Source organism: Oryctolagus cuniculus, chromosome 14 (assembly GCF_051225735.1).
Source record: "Oryctolagus cuniculus isolate XC-2025 breed Fujian yellow rabbit chromosome 14, ASM5122573v1, whole genome shotgun sequence".
In the NCBI taxonomy this organism is placed as follows: Eukaryota; Metazoa; Chordata; class Mammalia; order Lagomorpha; family Leporidae; genus Oryctolagus; species Oryctolagus cuniculus.
Window position 1 is genome coordinate 68,052,822 of NC_142880.1, and position 19,376 is coordinate 68,072,197.

At 38.9% G+C, this 19,376-nt stretch overlaps 1 protein-coding gene across 2 annotated transcripts in view; it reads left to right on the forward strand.

The window, feature by feature from the left end:
* The first annotated feature begins 3,860 nt into the window (after window positions 1-3,860).
* Window positions 3,861-19,376, forward strand: part of CCDC152 (coiled-coil domain containing 152) — a 53,911-nt gene continuing 38,395 nt past the window's right edge. Inside the window, exons 1-4 of one of the 2 annotated variants that reach the window (XM_051853510.3) lie at window positions 3,861-3,924; window positions 6,412-6,500; window positions 9,997-10,102; window positions 18,201-18,269. In XM_051853510.3, the coding sequence (XP_051709470.2) occupies window positions 6,414-6,500; window positions 9,997-10,102; window positions 18,201-18,269 (262 nt within the window). In that variant the 5' untranslated portion in view covers window positions 3,861-3,924; window positions 6,412-6,413. Of the gene's footprint in view, window positions 3,956-6,411; window positions 6,501-9,996; window positions 10,103-18,200; window positions 18,270-19,376 lie in introns of both variants that reach the window. The other variant, XM_051853508.3, reaches the window with a different exon arrangement.

Here is a 19,376-nt window from a genome sequence, read left to right on the forward strand (position 1 = left end):
TTGAACCACAGTTGACCAGAAGTAACTTAAACCCCAGACAGTGAAACAATGGATGAGAAGGAACTACTATGTCAAAATGTATGTTTTTTCATACAACTAATTACAATTGTAATTTATAGGTTATTTACTCATTTTTATTAATCTAGTTCCCCTATTAAACTGTAAGCTCTCTGGGGTCAAGGACCATGTCTACTTTATTTACACTGTTCTCACAAATCTCAGAACATGCTTGGAACTCAGCAAGTATTTCTTGAATAAATAAATAGATAAGTGCTGCTAGTATTTAAAAAGGGAAAGGAATGAAATGAAAAACTCTAAAAGCTTTCTTCTTAGAAGACCAATGCATTTCAAACATTATTGTAAGCATAATTCACTTGGGAATCTTGATAAACATGCAGAGCCTGATCTACTAAATCTGAAATTCTGCATTTTTGCAGTCTCAGGTGATGCTGAGGTTGCCGGTCCAAAGGTCACCCTTTGAATCATTATACCACAATTCATTATGATTACCATCGCCAGTTTACACCGGCCTTTTCAATAGAGATACTTTTATGAAACCATCATAGAGAGCTCATTTCTTTCTCTAAGGTTAATATTAAGAGATATGCCTGTTAAGTTAGCCATGGCTTTCTATATGAATCCTGATGTGATAAGAGGTTAAGTCAGGAAACACTCTGTTCCTTCTGTGAAATGTGTGTATTGTCCTCTTTCCCAAGGAAAACTAAGTAATTGCAACCATATCGTATTTTATTCTGGACAATAGGAATTCAAAGCCAAATTTGTGACAGAAACACTACAACCTTATACATCTATAGACGAACATATTCGTTTTTCATTTCTCTGCTTTACTTTCATTTTTAACTTACATTTCACTTTGTGTAGTCCCCTGCCCCCAATTACAGCACTTTACAAACAAATACTCATGGGAATATTAAGCTGGAATATCAGTCACTGGCAAATTTCATAAGTCAGAACAATAACAACAAAAAAGCCCTCAACAGAGGTAAGAATATTCAGAGAACTGAGTTGACTAATATAGTTGGAACAGAGGATTCACTAGCTTAGCTAAGCCACTTTTAAACACTTGACATGATATGGAAGGAACATCATTATGTTCTGTTGTTATAAAAATAATGAGCTGAGTCTAATGCCAAAATAACATTGCCAATAGCATAAATCAGATTTCAATCCCCTAGAAGTATATCCTTGGCAAAAAGAGAGTATCCTATTCATCTTGTTCTCTTTAGTGCCTAGACCTGCAGTAGATGATAACTTGCAAGTACTTTTAAATATTTAAATAGTAAATGAAGTTGTTTGTAACCTAAAAAATATATCACTCATCTTGAGATTATTATATAAATGATCTGTTGCTATTAATTTCAATTGCCAATGTGCATATGTGTTTCCGTACTAAATCAGGATGTTTTCAAGGGATTCCAACACTACCTTCTGTTTTGGTATGACATAGCAATGCAGTTTGTTTCTCTTTTATGGTTTTTCAGGCAGTTCCTGAATAGTCAATGAATCGTTAATCAATCAGAAAATGAATACTATCTGAGCAAATATTCAATGAATTTTTCTCAGATAGTGATTAATAAAACTGAATTCAACTATGAAAATCATTCCCTTTTAAAAGATGAAATCATGGGGCTGGCGCTGTGTTGAAGTGGGTAAACCACCATCTGCAGTGCTGGCATCCCATATGGGCACTGGTTTGAGACCCAGCTTCTCCACTTCTGGTCCAGCTCTCTGCAATGACCTGGGAAAGCAGTAGAAGATGGCTCAAGTCCTTGGACCCCTGCACCCATGTGGGGGACCCAGAAGAAGCTCCTGGCTCCTGGTTTCTGGTCAGCGCAGCTCCAGCTGTTGCTGCCACTTGGGGGAGTGAACCAACAGACAGAAGCTCGCTCTCTCTCTCTCTTTCTCTGCCTATGCCTCTCTGTAACTCTGCCTTTCAAATAAATAAATCTTTAAAAAAATAAGAATCATGTACTTTCTCATTGACAGACACATTTTGAACTCACTATGATTCTTTGAAATTTTTTTAAAAAGTGCTTACATTTATAAACTGGAAGAGAAATTTGTGACTCATTCCAAACTAGAAAAATCTAATAACTTTTCCTTATTTGTTTCTATTGTGCTGTCCTTTTTTTATTTTTTCTGCCTATGCTGGGAATTATGGAGAAATATACAAGTAAAGGAAAGTAGAGTTTCTTCCCTGACAGAAGCCAATAAAAACCACAGCCTGAGAGATAAAACATCAGTTCAAATAGCTCTAACAATGCCACAAAGAGCCTGGCATATTGCATAGGGAAAAAAAAAAAAAAAAAAAGTAGGCCACTGCTGATTGATATGGTCTGTGAATGCATCATGAAGAAGGCAGCATTTTAGATGGGTCATAAAAGAGATTTGCTTCAAAAATGAATATGACATGAGTCATATTTCCGTATGACATTTTATATTTGTTAATTTGACAGAATCCACAAGTAAGGGAGCCATCTATTTTTTTTTTTTTTTTGACAGGCAGAGTGGAAAGTGAGAGAGAGAGACAGAGAGAAAGGTCTTCCTTTTGCCGTTGGTTCACCCTCCAATGGCCGCCACGGCTGGCGCACTGCGGCCGGCACATCGCGCTGATCCGAAGGCAGGAGCCAAGTGCTTCTCCTGGTCTCCCACGGGGTGCAGGGCCCAAGCACTTGGGCCATCCTCCACTGCACTCCCTGGCCACAGAAGAGAGCTGGCCTGGAAGAGGGGCAACCGGGACAGAATCTGGCGCCCCGACCGGGACTAGAACCCAGTGTGCCGGCGCCGCTAGGTGGAGGATTAGCCTAGTGAGCCGCGGCGCTGGCTTGCCATTTACTTTCAATATCGCCATGCATTATTGCTAATGTGGAAAAAGATTTACTTGAACAGCAGAGCAGCAGAGTGAGGCCAACACTCCACATTTCTTACTTTAATTAACTTCTCTTGTCACAGTGCTATACCAGCTTTCAAGTAATACAGTGTTGGTTATCTTATTATCATACCGCATTTTTTTTATTTTTCTGCTTGCCAAATTTTACATCATATAGAAAATTTAATTAATAAAATCAAATCCCTCATCTCAAAAAAAAAAAATACCCAGACAGATGGGGCCAAGTTGGCAGTGAATATAGTTACAAAATGTCATTTAATAACATTTTAAAATTATTAGAACTATTTTTGAAGACTTGCTTTAAGCAAGGAACTCCGTTAATTATTCTCTAAATGCATCATTTCATTACTTATCACAACACTGTATGTGGTACACACTATTATCACTCTGTATGATACAGATAAAGAAGGTAAGGCACATGTAATTAAGAACTTGCCCATGATTGCCCATTGGTAAATAGAAGATGTGGGATGTGAATCCACACCAAACTATCAGGACAAAATTGTGTAGATTGGAAGCCCTATCAACTAACAGACTCTACAAGCCTCTGTTACAAACTAGAAGAATAAATGTGGACTATTGTTTAATCAATGGCACAGACTCATAAATGAGAACTTAAAGCAGTGTGATTTATTCTTTGGTGAAGAGAAAACAGTTATTCATCTGGAAGTCAGTGGGTTTTAATTCATGGTCTAGAAACAGAGAGAGAGAGAGAGAAGGAGAGAGAGAGAAAGAGAGAAGGGGAGGGGAGAGGAGAAGGGAGGGGAGGGGAGGGGAGGGGAGGGGAGGGGAGGAGAGGAGAGGAGAGGAGAGGAGAGGGGAGGGGAGGGGAGGGGAGGGGAGGGGAGGGGAGGCCAAAGTGGAGTTAGGACCAAGCTGGTAAGAACGCAGCGGGTGCGGGTGGGAACTCTAGGACAGGGCACCAGCGGGACCAGGAGAAGGCCGGACTCATTGTTGAGGGAATCTGATTCCCAGGGGAGGACAGTAGTGAGGGGCAGACCGGCACAGGGCAGGTGAGGCGGAGTTTGAGACTGGGACCACCAGGTTCGCTCCAAATTCTTTATTGAAGATTCGAAATTTCCACTTTTCACGTAGGGACTCTTTCCTTCACACCCTCTCAGTGCCCTGTGTCCATATTCGGTTTTGTCCCTGTCACTCCTGTCACACACGGGCGTCCTCGGCCTGCGCGCTACGGTTCCGTTGGGCCCCTTAAGGAGACCCAGATGAGATGGAGACAGCCAGGATGCAGATGCGGCCAAGGCTTCAGAACTAAGTGAAGTAACCGAGGGCCACGAGGAGGGGAGCGATGGACCGAGCCTGTGCTTCCTGCGCCGGCTAGCGGCAGCCAGGACCCCACCGAACTCTGGGGAGCCCAGGGACTCCAGCAAGCGGGCAGGAGGCCAGGGACAAAAAAGGGGCTGTCATTCACCTGCGGGGATGGCTGACGCTGGGCTTTGGATATCAAGTCAATCTCTGCTGCTCACAAAATAATTTGACACGCGCTGGGCCTGGCGTTGTGGCGCTGCGGGTTAAGCCTCCGCCCACTACAGGGCATCTGGAGAAAGCAGAGGTTGGAGTTACAGCTGCTCCGCTTGGGGTCCAGCGCCCTGCTAATGCTCCTGGGAAAGCCCTGAAAGATGGCCCTAGTGCTTGGGGCCCTGCCTCCCTCATGGGAGACCCTGATGGAGTTCTGGCTCCTGGCTTCCTCCTGTCCCAGCCCTGCCACTGCAGCCATTTGGGGAGGGAACCAGCGGATGGAAAATCTTTCCTTTCCCCCTCTGTGTCACTCTGCATTTCAAGTAAATAAATGAAAGAAAGAAAAGAGAGGGAGGGAGGAAAGGGAATGGAAGGGAGGGGGAGGGAGAGAAGGAGAAAGGAAGAGAAAAAAAGCATTTGACAACCTCTGAATCGTGAGGTTGTCATCTAATTTCACCCGGCAAGAAGACTATCCACTGAAAGGCTGTAGCTCAAACTGGAGCCATGACGAAATGAATTGACTGGCTCACCAGCAATGATAGTAGACGGGATATTAGAGATGGTTTTATTAGGAAAAACACTCCAACTGTCTTAGGAGGATGAAGGACTTGGGAGAGTATCAAGCTCAGATTAAAGTGCATTTAGTTGTAGAGCCAGGCTCTGAGACAAAACCCGAGTAAAACCTTTTTATTTAAAATGTTAATGACTAAAGTGCCAAGATTGGAATAAAAAGGTTTTGCACTTACTTCTTCTAGTTACCCTATAGTTCTATTAAAGTGTAGCAGTAACACCAAATAACTGGTTTTTCATTGTCACACAAGAGGAGTTTTCCTGTATTCGTCATGGAATGCTAATACAATAATTTTTTTTGCAATGTCGAGAAAGTTTTAACTACTTAAAGGATTTATATAGTGTTTCACTCATATTTGTGATACAAAAGATAATTCAATAAAATCAAATTTCATGCTAAAATTCTCATTTAAAAGCCATTAAAAATTGCTAATGTAAAATAATATAACAATGAAGAAGGACTTGGGATTTCTTAAAGCAATATATTGCATGCAAATTTTTTGGTTGTACTTCTTTTAAAAAAATATGCTCTCCCAAGTTATTTTAGTAATTACTTCAGGAATTTTACCTTCCCTTTACTTTGGACTAGTTTTTGTTTTCTTAAACCAAAACGATGTATCATGTTCTTTCTTCAACGTAAAATACTTGAATTCCAAGTTTGTATTTCTCTCCTCTCTTTGTCTAAAGACAAGGGTCTCATACTTTCAGTTTGTCTTATTTTTTATTTCCTGTAGACACCAATCAATCACCAAATGTGAATGCTGAATACTTTGCAACAATTGATCTCTCCATCTTCATTGAAGCAGTTTATCTCTGGGATTCTGAATAATTTCTTACAACGGGTTCCATAAGACTAAGACTGAAACTCTTATTTTTCCCTTCATCAGTTAGTTGGCTATTATACAAAATAATAAAAGAACAAAAAGAACAAAAATTTGCTTTGAGCACATTAACTTTAAATTTCTTTATTTTCCAAATAGGTTACTGAGCAAAATATGAAAAATAAGGACACTATCAGAAAATGTTTATGACATGATAACAAATAGGTGCAGCATCTTAAGTAGAGAATACTTACACTTAAAAGTCATAACTTGTATGTAACAGTGCATTACATTTTAAGTCCAGCTATACTAATGACAAAGTAATGAGTACAAGACAATGGAATTACTAGTTCGTTTTGGTTTACTGGCACAAATATTTCCTATGCATGCACATATAATTGCACTCATTTTAAATTTGTTTAGAGAAAACTCTGCTGGGGTGGTAAGGAGTGAAGAAAACACATTTGACCATTATTAACATTGAGAATAATATAAATTCTCTTAAGTGAAATGGAGCTCAAAGTAGTTACTCTGTGAGTACAGAAACTTTCAATATTTGAATTATGACCATTTTTTATTTGCTTTAGATTTTTATTATTTGTTTTTCACACTGTCTACCTTTTATTTGCTCAGGCATGGATCGAGACAGTGAAGGATGTATGAAAAAGATCAGCAGTGTGAATCTTGACAAGCTTATAAATGACTTCTCACAGATGGAAAAGGTATGTAAGGGTAGCAAACAGTTGCATTATATAAGGAAAAATTAAATAGATTTTGCCAATAGATGAAGTTGAGAAGAAAGAAAAATGCACCCAAAAATGAGGAAGGTAAAGATAATGCAAATTATTTTGCTAAGACCTTTCTCTCTCTTTTAAATTTTTAATATTAATAATATTTAATATTTAATAATAATATTTAATTCTGTATTTAAGATTTTTATTCATTTGTACTAATAGATTAAAATGTTTCTTAAGCAAGGAACAAATAATTGATGTAAAGTTAAAGAGAAGCTGCATCCTTAAATGTCCAGGATGTCCATAAACTCAGGAATAGTTTTAGAAAAAATTAGACTAATCTTTCAAAATTCTATAGTTAAAAGTAACTGTAATTTTTTTTAAAGATTTTATTTATTTATCTGACAAATAGAGTTATAGTGAGAGGGAGAGACAGAGAGAAAGGTCTTCCTTCCACTGGTTCACTCCCCAAAGGGCCACCACAGCCAGCGCTGCGCCCATCCAAAACCAGGAGCCAGGAGCTTCTTTCTGGTCTCCCATGCGGGTGCAGGGGCCCAGGCACCTGGGCCATCCTCCACTGCCCTCCCATGCCACAGCAGACAGCTAGACTGGAAGAGGGGCAACCGGGACTAGAACCGGGGCGCCCATATGGGATGCTAGCACCACAGGCGGAAGATTAACTTATTGTGCCACGGCGCCGACCCCAGTAACTGTAATTTTGTTTTAGAGTTTTCTTCTGTTCTCTATGTTCTCTTTTCTTTCTATTTTGCTTAAAACCAAACTGGGGAGTGGGCGTTTGGTACAGCAGTTAAGATGCATTTTGAACTAATCACATCCCATAGTGAAGTGATTAGTTCAAGTCCAGGCTCTGCCTCCAATCCATTTCCTCCTAATTGGGCACAATTAGGGAAACAATAGATGATGCCTCAAGTACTTATTTCCTTGCCACCATGTGAAATCGAATTCCAAGCTCATAGCTTCAGCTGTTGTGGGCACTTGGGAAGTGAGCCTGTGGATAGAAGATAATTTGTGTGTGTGTTTATGTGTATTTCTTGCTGCCTCTCTTTTCCTTCTTCTCTCTCCCTATCAAAGAAATGAAAAGAAATAAATAAAAAGTTAATTTAAAAATTGAAGTCCCTTTCCCCCTTCTCTGTACACAGTCAACCAAACCCATAAATATAAATTAATATTGGTTTTTTTCCCTTCCTCTGCTAGGCAGAAGAGTTGAAATGATGTTGAAACAACATTTAGGTGCATAAATTAAACAGAGAATTTGTGAAGCAAGAGTAGGACTGAGTATAAGACCTATCTCAGTTTTCCTTTTTCATTCTTCTCTGTTCCTTTTTTACTCTGCACATGTGAGTGCACCTGCTCACACACACATACAGTGCCATAAAGAAAAAAAATTGGCCGGCGCCGTGGCTCAATAGGCTAATCCTCTGCCTTGCGGCGCTGGCACACCAGGTTCTAGTCCTGGTCGGGGCGCCGGATTCTGTCCCAGTTGCCCCTCTTCCAGGCCAACTCTCTGCTATGGCCCGGGAGTGCAGTGGAGGATGGCCCAAGTCCTTGGGCCCTGCACCCCATGGGAAACCAGGAGAAGCACCTGGTTCCTGCCATTGGATCAGCATGGTCCGCCGGCCGCAGCGCGCTGGCTGCGGCGGCCATTGGAGGGTGAACCAACGGTAAAGGAAGACCTTTCTCTCTGTCTCTCTCTCTGTCACTGTCCACTCTGCTGCCTGTCAAAAAATTTAAAAAAAAATTCATTATGATGGGATTTTAAAGTAATGTTATGAATTCTTCTTAAACAATGAACTTGAATTTGCTTAGCCAAGTGATTCTTAGCATACTAAGAGAGAAAAGAGAAAGAAATAAGTTTTGTTTATATGAGAGAAATTACAACAAAGTTCAGAGATTACTTTGGAAATATATGTTATATTCTTAAACATTCTAAGTAGGAAATAATTGTTTTTATATTAAAATGGTATTTATGTCACATTTTAAAAGTCTTAGCACTTAGTAATAAATATATATGATGGCATTTACACATGAAATAATATGTCAGGAAATTGCTTAGAGATAAATTTTGAAGTGATAAGACTGGGACTGTGGATAGAGGTATTGATAACACAAGGCAGGTCATGAATTGATGATTTTTGAAGCTGTTTGATGAATAAGTGGAGGCTTATTGTGTTCATAAAATACCAAAGATATAAGTTCAAAAATGTTTTTTGTCTGTAATAGCAAAACAAAGTTTAGAAAAAAACCACAAATTCTCCTCAATAGTATAGTTAAATTATAGCATATTCAAAAATGAAACTCAGTGCAGCTGCTGAAAGGATTGAGGTGGACATACACATACTTATATAACATCATCTCCAGTTAATAGGGCTAAGTGGAATAGCCAAGAAATAGGATAAAATGTAATATGATCCTTTTTATAGTTGATAGTCATAACATATTTAGGAAACATATACAAGGAATTGTCAACCATAGGACTGTGAGTTGAATAGTCAGAAAGAAAAGCCTTCAAGTTAGGTGATGTTTTACCTATATAAAATTTTACCATGTTACTTTTTATTTATTTATTTATTTTTTTTATTTTTTATTTTTTTGACAGGCAGAGTGGACAGTGAGAGAGAGAGACAGAGAGAAAGGTCTTCCTTTGCCGTTGGTTCACCCTCCAATGGCCGCCGCGGCCGGCGCGCTGCGGCCGGCGCACCGCGCTGATCCGATGGCAGGAGCCAGGAGCCAGGTGCTTTTCCTGGTCTCCCATGGGGTGCAGGGCCCAAGCACCTGGGCCATCCTCCACTGCACTCCCTGGCCACAGCAGAGGGCTGGCCTGGAAGAGGGGCAACCGGGACAGAATCCGGCGCCCCGACCGGGACTAGAACCCGGTGTGCCGGCGCCGCTAGGCGGAGGATTAGCCTAGTGAGCCGCGGCGCCGGCTACCATGTTACTTTTAAAATTAAACATAAATCAGGTGGTACCGTGGCTCAATAGGCTAGTCCTCCGCCTTGCGGCGCAGGCACACCGGGTTCTAGTCCCAGTCGGGACGCCGGATTCTGTCCCGGTTGCCCCTCTTCCAGGCCAGCCCTCTGCTGTGGCCCGGGAGTGCAGTGGAGGATGGCCCAAGTCCTTGGGCCCTGCACCCCATGGGAGACCAAGATAAGCATCTGGCTCCTGCCATGGGATCAGCGCAGTGCGCCGGCAGCAGCGCGCTGGCCGCCGCGGCCATTGGAGGGTGAACCAACGGTAAAGGAAGACCTTTCTCTCTGTCTCTCTCTCTCACTGTCCATTCTGCCTGTCAAAAAAAAATTAAACATAAATCAGGGAGTTGACTTATTTAAAAATATATACCAGATTTAACTGTTAGACTTAACAGTTATTAAGCAGTTTATATTTTCATTAGTCTTCATATCTACAGTAAAAGAATCAAAAGAGCAACATTTATTTGGTAATAACATATATTCTATTTCTTCTACAGAAAATGATAGAAACCAGTGGAAAGAATAATATATTGGAAATGAAGTTGGAAAAGACTAAGTGTTTGTTAAAATTATTGCAAACAAAGGAGGTTGCAATTAAAGAAGGTTGGTTCTTTGTTACATGGACAATACTAGTTTTTTTTTAATGGCTGCACCATTTTTCTTTAAGATTTACTTGCTGTTTGAAAGGCACAGTAACAGAGATGGAGAGAGAGAGAAAGAGAGATTTTCCATCTATTGGTTTACTCCCCAAATGACCTCAAGGGCAAGGGGATCAGATTATAAGACTTCTTAAGCTTTTAAGCCGTGTAAGAGATTGCCAAACTATTTTCCAAAGAGGCTGTACCAATTTGAATTCCCATCTGCAATGAATGTGTTTTACATCCTTGTCAGTCTTTTAAATTTTGGCCATTCTAATTGGTGTGTATTAATATCTCATTGTTTTAATTTTCAGTTTTCTAGTGACAAATGATGTTAAACATTTTGTCATGTGCTTGCCTGCCATCTGTATATCTTCTTTGGTGAAGCATCAGTTCACATCTTTAGCTCATTTTTAATTGAATTGTTATCCTGTGTTGAGTTCTGAGAGTTCTATGCGTATTTTGGATAACAACCCATTCTCTGACATGTTTTAGAGAGGTTTTCACCCAGCTTATGGTTTTTCGTTTCATTTCTAAGTATAATTGACATTTAACAATGGAAAAATTCTTCATAGAAGATAAATTAATTTTAAAGATTGAAAAAGAAAGACAAATGACAACAGGTATGCAACTCATATCACAGACAAGTTAATGAGAGGCCAGTAATAATAGCACAATAGGAAAGGACATGGTGCTTTGGACCACAGAAAAAGAAAAGCAAATGATTCATAAATAAATGAAAATATGAGCTCTCATAATTTATAAATTTTATATTATCATTTTTGTAACAGATTGACAGTGGTAAGAATGTTTAATATTCTAATTTGTAAGTATGTAGAGAAACAGTCATTCTTATATATTGCTAATTAGGGGATAAATTCTCTGCAGAATATAGTTTAACAATATCTACCAAAACTGAAAATTCACATGCCCCTAGAACCCATTATGCTTCTAGGTAAACTTTTTTCCCCCCAGAAGCCTTTTATTTCAGGAATACAAACTTCATGCTTTTCATAAATACAGCTTTAGGAACATAGTGATTCTTCCCACTTTACCTGCCCTCCCACACCTCCTCCTCCTCCCTCTCCTATTCCCATTCTTAATTTTTACTAAGATCTATTTTTAAAAGATTTTATTTATTTATTTGATATGTAAAGTTACAAACAAAGAAGAGAGAGAGAGAAAGGTCTTCCATCCACTGGTTCACTTCCCAGTGGCCTCAATGGCCAGAGTGAAGCCAATCAAAGCTAGGAGCCAGGAGCTTCTTCCGGGACTCCCATGTGGGTGCAGGTGCTCAAGCACTTGGGCCATCTTCAACTGATTTCCTAGGCCATAGCAGAGAGCGGGATTCAAACAAGAGCAGCCAGGACTTGAACTGGCACCCATATAGGATTCTGGCACCACAGGCCAGGGCTTAGCCTACTGAACCACAGCGCCAGACCCTAAGATCTATTTTTTCAAGAAAGCTTTTCTTTAATAAACACAGATTTCATAGGTACAGCTTTAGGAATAAAGCAGTTCTTCCCCTCATACCCGCCCTCCCACCCCCACTACCGTCCCACCTCCTACTCCTTCTCCCATCCCATTCTTCATTAAGATTAGTTTTTAATTAACTTTAGATACAGAAGACTAACTCTATACAAAGTAAGAAATTCCAGAATTTGCACCACACAGACACACAAAGTATAAAGCACTGTTTGAAGACAAGTTTTAGCTGGTGCCGTGGCTCACTAGGCTAATCCTCTACCTATGGCTCCAGCACCCCGGGTTCTAGTCCTGGTTGGGGCACCAGTTCTGTCCTGGTTGCTCCTCTTCCAGTCCAGCTCTCTGCTGTGGCCCGGGAGTGCAGTGGAGGATGTCCCAGGTCCTTGGGCCCTGCACCTGCATGGGAAACCAGCAGGAAGCACCTGGCTCCTGGCTTTGGATCAGCGCAGTGCACCGGCCGCAACACGCTGGCCATTGCAGCCACTGGGGGGTGAACCAATGGAAAAAGAAAGACCTTTCTCTCTGTCCCTCTCTCTCTCTCTCTCTCTCTCTCACACTAACTCTGCCTGTCAAAAAAAAAAAAAAGAGAGAACAAGTTTTATAGTTAATTCTCATAGTGTATAATAATTCACTTAGAAAGGAAGAACAAACTACACATAATTGGATTTATTCAACAAAGAAAATTATATCTGGATATTTAAGTTCTACATTTAATGCTAGATGAGGAATTTCTTTACTAGTTCAAAGTGGCAGTATTATTTATACTATAGATGGCACTGTAACTAAGTACTGTAGAAACTCCTTTACATACATTATTTATTTAATTTAAAAGTCAGAGTTACAGAGAGGGAGAGATAGAGAAACAGATCTTCCATGCATTGGTTCACTCCCCAGACGGATGCAACAGCCAACACTGAGCCAGGCCAAAGCCAGTAGCCCCATCTAGGTATCCCACATAGGTGGCAGGGATCCACACACCTGGTCCATTTTTCAGTGCTTTTTCCAGGCCAGTAGCAGAGAGTTGGATCAGAAGCGGAACATATGAGATTCTGGCATCACAAGCAGCAGCTCTACAAGCTATGCCACAACACCACCACACTAAATACATAGTTTTGTTTAACAGTTCCAATTGTTCTACAAAGTATATATTAATTCCCAAATTTCTGGTTAATGTAAAAGCCTATATTTATGTTCAACATGATCACTGATCTACTAAATTATGTAGCATAAGAAATAGCAACTCTGATTTCTGGATAGTGTTTTTAAAACTGCATAGTAAAGTCCAATGGAAAACGTAATATGTATTAAGGTATCAAAGAGAATTAAAAACTATTATTCTAAGTTAGTGAATGTTATCCTGCCTTATGACAAATTCCATATCAAGTCAGTATCCATTGCATTAAAAAATATGGTGGGAGAGCCACCTTGTGTTCAAATTTAGAAAATGCACATTTAAAAATTTTTTTTTCCACTGTGCTTAGTATTCTTTATTTCAAAGTAATTTGGGATCACATTGAAAGTTGTAGTATCATATGTAGGTTTCATTTTTCTTCATAAGACTTTGATTAGAATGACTTTTTCCCCAAGAGACCTTTTATTTAGAGAATAAAAGCTTCATGCATTTCATAAATACAACTTTAGAAACATAGTAATTGTTCCTACCGTACCCACCCTTCTACTCACACTCCACCATTCTTCCTCCTCCCTCTCCTTATTCTCATTATTTTTTACTAATAAGATCTATTTTCAATTAACTTTATACACATAAGATTAACTCCATACTAAGTATTCAACAAATAGTACAAAAAAAAAGTGTTGAGGAACAGTTTCTCTTTTGATTTCTTCTATTACCCACTGTTCATTCAGGAGCATGTTGTTCAGTCTCCATGGGTTTACATACCATGGAGATTCTTGAGTTGTTGATTTCTAGCTTCATTCCATTGTGGTCAGAGAAGACGCATGGTATGATCCTGACCTTATTTTAATTTGCTGAGACTTACTTTATGACCTAGCATGTGGTCTATCCTAGAGAAAGTTCCATGCACTGGTGAGAAGAATATGTGTTCTGCAACTGTAGGATGAAAAGTTCTGTAGATATCCATTAGGTCCATTTGGTATATAGTGTCAATTAACTCTATTTTGTCAGGTTGATCTGTCCATTGCTGAAAGTGAAGTATTGAAGTCCCCCAATACTATTATATTGTAGTCTAAGTCTCCATTTAGATAACCAGGCACCTTGTAATTGGGTGTGTATACTTTTATTATGTCACTTCCTGTTGAATTGATCCCTTAATCATTACACAGTGCCCTTCTTTGTCTCTTTCAACAGTATTTGTGTTAAAGTCTATTTTGTCTGATTTTAAATGGCTACACCAGCTCTTTTTTGGTTTCCATTAGCCTGAAGTATCTTTTTCCATCCTTTCACTTTCAGTCTGTATCTTTGTTGGTGAGATGTGTTTCTTGTAGGCAGCAAATAGATGGGTCTTAGTTTTTAATCCATGCAGCCAGTCTGTATCTTTTAATTGAATAGTTGAGTCCATTTACATTCAAGGTTGACTACTGATAAGTAACAACTTTGCCATGTCATTTTTTGATAAATATTCTTATCTTTTACTTTGAATTTCCTTTGTACTTTTACTGGGAGATTTTCTGCCTTCACATTCTTTTGTAGTGATGACCATGTTTCTGTGTTTCTGTAGCATATCCTTAAGCATCCTTCATAAGGCTGAATGAGTGGTGAGAAATTCTTGCAACTTCTGCTTGTTATGGAAAGTCTTTATTTCACCTTCATTCATAAATGAGAGCTTTGCAGGGTACAATATTCTGGGTTGACAGTTTTTTCTCTTTAGACTTAGAATATATCTCACATGCTCTCCTAGACTGTAGAGTTTCTGATGAGAAGTCAGCTGTGAGTCTAATTGGAGATCCTCTGAAAGTAATCTGGCAATTCTCTCATACAAGTTTTAGAATATTTTCTTCATATTTTGTTGTGGAGAGTTTGACTACAATATGTTGTGGTGAAGATCTTTTCTGGTCATGTCTATTAGGAGTTCTGTGTGCTTTCTGAACTTGGACATCCCTTTCTTTCTCCAAATTAGGGAAGTTTTCTGTAATTATTTCAAGGTGTTCTAATCCATTCTCTCTTTCCACGCCTTCAGAAACTCATAAGACCCTTATATTGGGTTATTTGATAGTATCACATAGAACTCCAACACTGTTTTTTAGTTTTCTAATTTCTTCTTCTTCTACTTCTTCTTCTTCTTCTTTTTTTTTTTTTTTTTTGGTCTGACTGTAAAATGTTCAGAGATTTGTCTTTTTTGTCTTCCAATTCAGATATTCTTCCTTTTGTCTCACTGATTCTGTTATGGCTTTCCATTGCATTTTTTATTTGTTCTATTGATTTCTTCACTTCCAATATTTCATTGTGACTTCTCTTTAAAATTTCAGTTTCATGAGAAAAATTTTTTTCTCAAAATTAGGGAAGTTTTCTGTTATTATTTCACTAAAAAGTCCTTTGAATCCTTTCTCTCTTTCCACACCTTCAGAAACTCCTAGAACCCATATGTTGGGTCATTTTATAGAATCCTATAGATTCCCAACAGTGTTTTTTAGTTTTCTAATTTCCTCTTTTTGTCTTTGGTTTGACTGTATCATTTCCTGTGCTTTCTCTTCTAAGTCCAATATTCATTCTTCTGCTTCACCAATTCTGTCATTAAGGCTCTCTACTGCATATTTTATATTTGCTCTATTGAGTTCTTCATTTCATTTCTTTCTCTTTAAGATCTCAGGTTCATGGGAGAAATTTTCTTTCAGGTCCTGTATGGATTTCAGTAGTTCGTGCATTTGCATCTGATTACTTTTATGTAATCTTACGATCAATTTTTTAATTCAATGTCCAGCAGTTACAAATCACACCTGCCTGCTCTTGGCTAGTTAGAGGACACTGGTGCTTGGTGGCCAGAGAAAGAGAAACGTGCCATCTTTTTTTTTTCCTCTAGGTTGGCAGATACACCATCCACCACAGGGCTCTAAGCCAGATTCACCCCAGGCTCTTCCTGCACCTTTATCACCAGTGGCTTGGGCTGCTGCAGTCTGCTCTCACCTCACTCTCCAATGTTCGTGCTGAGGCTCTCGGCTGCTAGGGTCCTGAGTTTGCGCATCCATACCCTCCATGTAAATCCACAATGTCCCTCTAATTTGTGTGGAGTTTTCTCTGTCATTTTCTCCCTAACTTTTTGCATGAGATTGTATTCTCTCCACTATTTTTTAACTATCTTGCCCTAGACTAGAGCAGTAAGCTACCTCCCTATTCTGCCATCTAGGTACTGCTCCCAAATCTCACATTTTTAAAGCATCTATACTTTCAGTTATAGGGCTCTGTTTTCAATTTGCTGATTGGTGACATAGTTTCAACTACAGCTACTGTAACTGATGAATTGCTGGATTAATTACTCTAAAAGACAAAAAGACAAGTGATGACATTGATTATACATTTATAATTTTTAAATTATAGCAATTAGCAAAGCACTATACACAAAGCAGCAAATGGCCATATGTAATTTAATCACCATTCCAAATGGGAAAATAGAGACAACAAAGGCTAGTTTGAGCTTTGCCCTATTGGTAGTGATGACAGTATGAGGGTAGAAAGAAGTAAAAGACAACAATAGTAAGATCTTGTATCTGCAGAAAACTTAATTTCTGCAAAATACTTTGTTTTATATAAGCATAGTTGAATAAAGCATATGGTGACTTAGGACAGACACTTTCATTGAAAGATGAGAATTTTTTCATTGCCCTATTACAATATTGGTTCTTTCATTCAGTCAATAAAATAAACTTTATTTTTGGGCCACAGATTCTCCATTTATTCCTCCCCTGTTCTAGCTTACTGTGATATCACCTATATATCCACCAGTCATTCAACAAATATTTGTAGATTTCCTACTGTGTACCACAGCTGTTTTAAATACTAGCATGAGGGGCCAGCGCCGTGTTGTAGCAGGTAAAGCCACTGCCTGCAATGCCAGCATCCCATCTATGCCCCAGTTCAAGTCCCGACTGCTCCACTTCTGATCTAGCTCTCTGCTGTGACCTGGGAAAACAGAAAATGGCTGAAGTCCTTGGGTACATGCACCCTTATAGGAGACCCAGAAGAAGCTCCTGGCTTCTGGCTTTGAATTGGCCCTGCTCAGGTTGTTGTGACCATTTGGGGAGTGAACCAGTGGATTGAAGATCTCTCTCTCTCTCTGCCTCTGCCTCTCTGTAACTCTGTCTTTCAAGTGAATAAGTACATCTCTAAAAATAAATAAATAAATACTAGTGTGAAATAGTGGACAAGACAAAAAATAGTCTTCTGTTGTGTACTTAATAGCCAAATGGACTTCTAAAGCCATACAAATTTCCACCACTATTTTTCCCCCTCAAAGATGTGGCTGTTGGGGACTACACTGTGACACAGCAATTTAAGTCACCACCTAGGAAGCCAGCATCCCATATTTGAGCTCTCATTTGAGCCCTGTCTGTTCTGTTTCCAATCTAGTAAAAGATGGCCCAATTGTGTGGGCCCCTGCCACTCACATGGGAGACCTGAACAGAGTTCCAGACTCCTGACTTTGGCCCAGACCAGCCCTGGCCATTGTGGCCATTTGGGAAATTAACCAGTGCATGGAAGAGATCTCTCTCTCTCTCTCTCCCTCCCCGCTTTCCTTTCCTCCCTTCCTCGCTCCTTACCTACCCCTATAACTCTGCATTTCAAATAAGTAAATAAGTAAATCATTGAAAGAAAGACTCAGGCATGAGTATCAAGAGGAAAAGTTGAAGGACAGTAAGGAAAACATTGTCCAACACATTCTTACCAACTCTGGCCGTCTTTTGTTTTGCACAAAAGTTTACATAATTTCTTTCCTTAGAGTATAGTTTCATGGAAAATTTGTATTTATGCACCCTTCATAGCCTCCCACATATGTTCAGGTATGACATTTATAGGGCAGAAATTGCTAAGGTACATGGGAGCATCCCTACTCTATCATGCTTTAGAAAACTCATTACTAAATCTTGAAATTCATTTGATTTGAAAGCTTCATTACAATTTTACTATATATGTGGTGGGCATTTGACACAATGGTTAAAGCATTACTTGTGATGCCAGCATCACATATTGTAGTGCCTGAATTTGAGTCCTCATTCTGCTTCTAATTCAGCTTCCTGCTAATGTGCATCCTGGGAAGCAGCAGGTGATGGCTCAAGAACTGCATCCCTGCCACCCATATGAGAGACTCAGATAGAGCTTGGGGCTCCTGGCTCCAACCTGATCAAGCACCAGCTGTTGCGGGCATTTGGAGAATGAACCAGCAGATGAAAGCTCTGTATTTCTCTCTTTATATCCCTGTCAGTCTGTCTTTCAAATAAAGCAAATAAATAAATCAAACTTTAAAATCATTATATAATTTATTTTGAGATGCCTAATTGCTTTTAAGATTTCTTAATTATCAAGTAAATATTATTTTAATTATTTCAACTGAGAGAATTATTCCAAAATGAAAGCATTTACAAATAAGTTTTTCTTTTTGTTTTAGAATGTACTACTCTTCATAATATGATAAAAGGGTTACAACAGACCATTGAATATCAACACAATTTGAAAGGTAAAGTAACATGATTTACTTGAGCACCTCTAGGGAATTTTTTGTGTCATTAACAATAAGTCCATTTTAATTTGATCTTATTCAATTTATTATCTAAAGGAAAGACTCTTATTAGTACTATAGTTCCAATATGATTATGAAATAAATGCTGTACTGAATAGAACAATTTGGTAACGTTCTCTTATAGAAATTTCAAGAGATGTTTTACAGTAATTCAAACCAATTCTTTAGTATATTTATTTTCAGTAGCAATGATTTTTAAAAACTTCAGTTTTGAAAAGTGGGTATTTACTACTTAAACCATGACTAAACTGTTCAAAACTCAGTGATAAATTATCATTTAATTTTTTGTCTTAGACTAAGACTACATTAACAGTGAAGCCAACATATTCAGTATATCTTTATTGACATTCTTTTTCATTTTTTAAAAAAATCATTTTGAGAGACAGACACCTAGGGACAGAGAGGAAGAGAGAGAGAGAGAGACAGAACACGTGATACTCCCATCTACTGGTCACTCCTTAAAATGCCTGCAACAACTTGAGCTAGGCTAAACCTAAGCCAAAGCTGGAAGTTGGGAACCAAATTTCATGGGTGATGGAAAAACCAAGTACTTGAACCATCACCACTGCCTTCCCAGGGTCGTCATTAGCAGAATGTTGGAGCCAGGAACTAGAACTGTAAATCAAACCCAGATACTCCTATATGGGATCTGAGCATCTTAACTAACAGGCTAAATGCCTACCATTATCCTACTTTTAAGAGGCCTGCCATTCAGGAAACAGAGCAACTAAATATTCTGATTCAGCTGTGGGAAGACTGTGAAATTTTCTTTGAGTTTATTAGAGATTATTAAACTAAATGCTCTTAAAGGTCCTTTCCAACATAAAACTCCTTTGAAATAAGCGTTTATCATCTTAAGCCTCTGCTTTTAAAAATATTATTTATTTTTACTTATTTGAAAGGCAGAGCAATAGAAAGAGTATTGTTCCATCCTCCAGTTCCCTCCCCAAATACTTATAAGGATTGGGCTATGCTTAATCCAGGAGACAGGAACTCCATCCAGGCCTTCCATAATAGCAGAGCGCAAAGTAAATGAGCCAATTT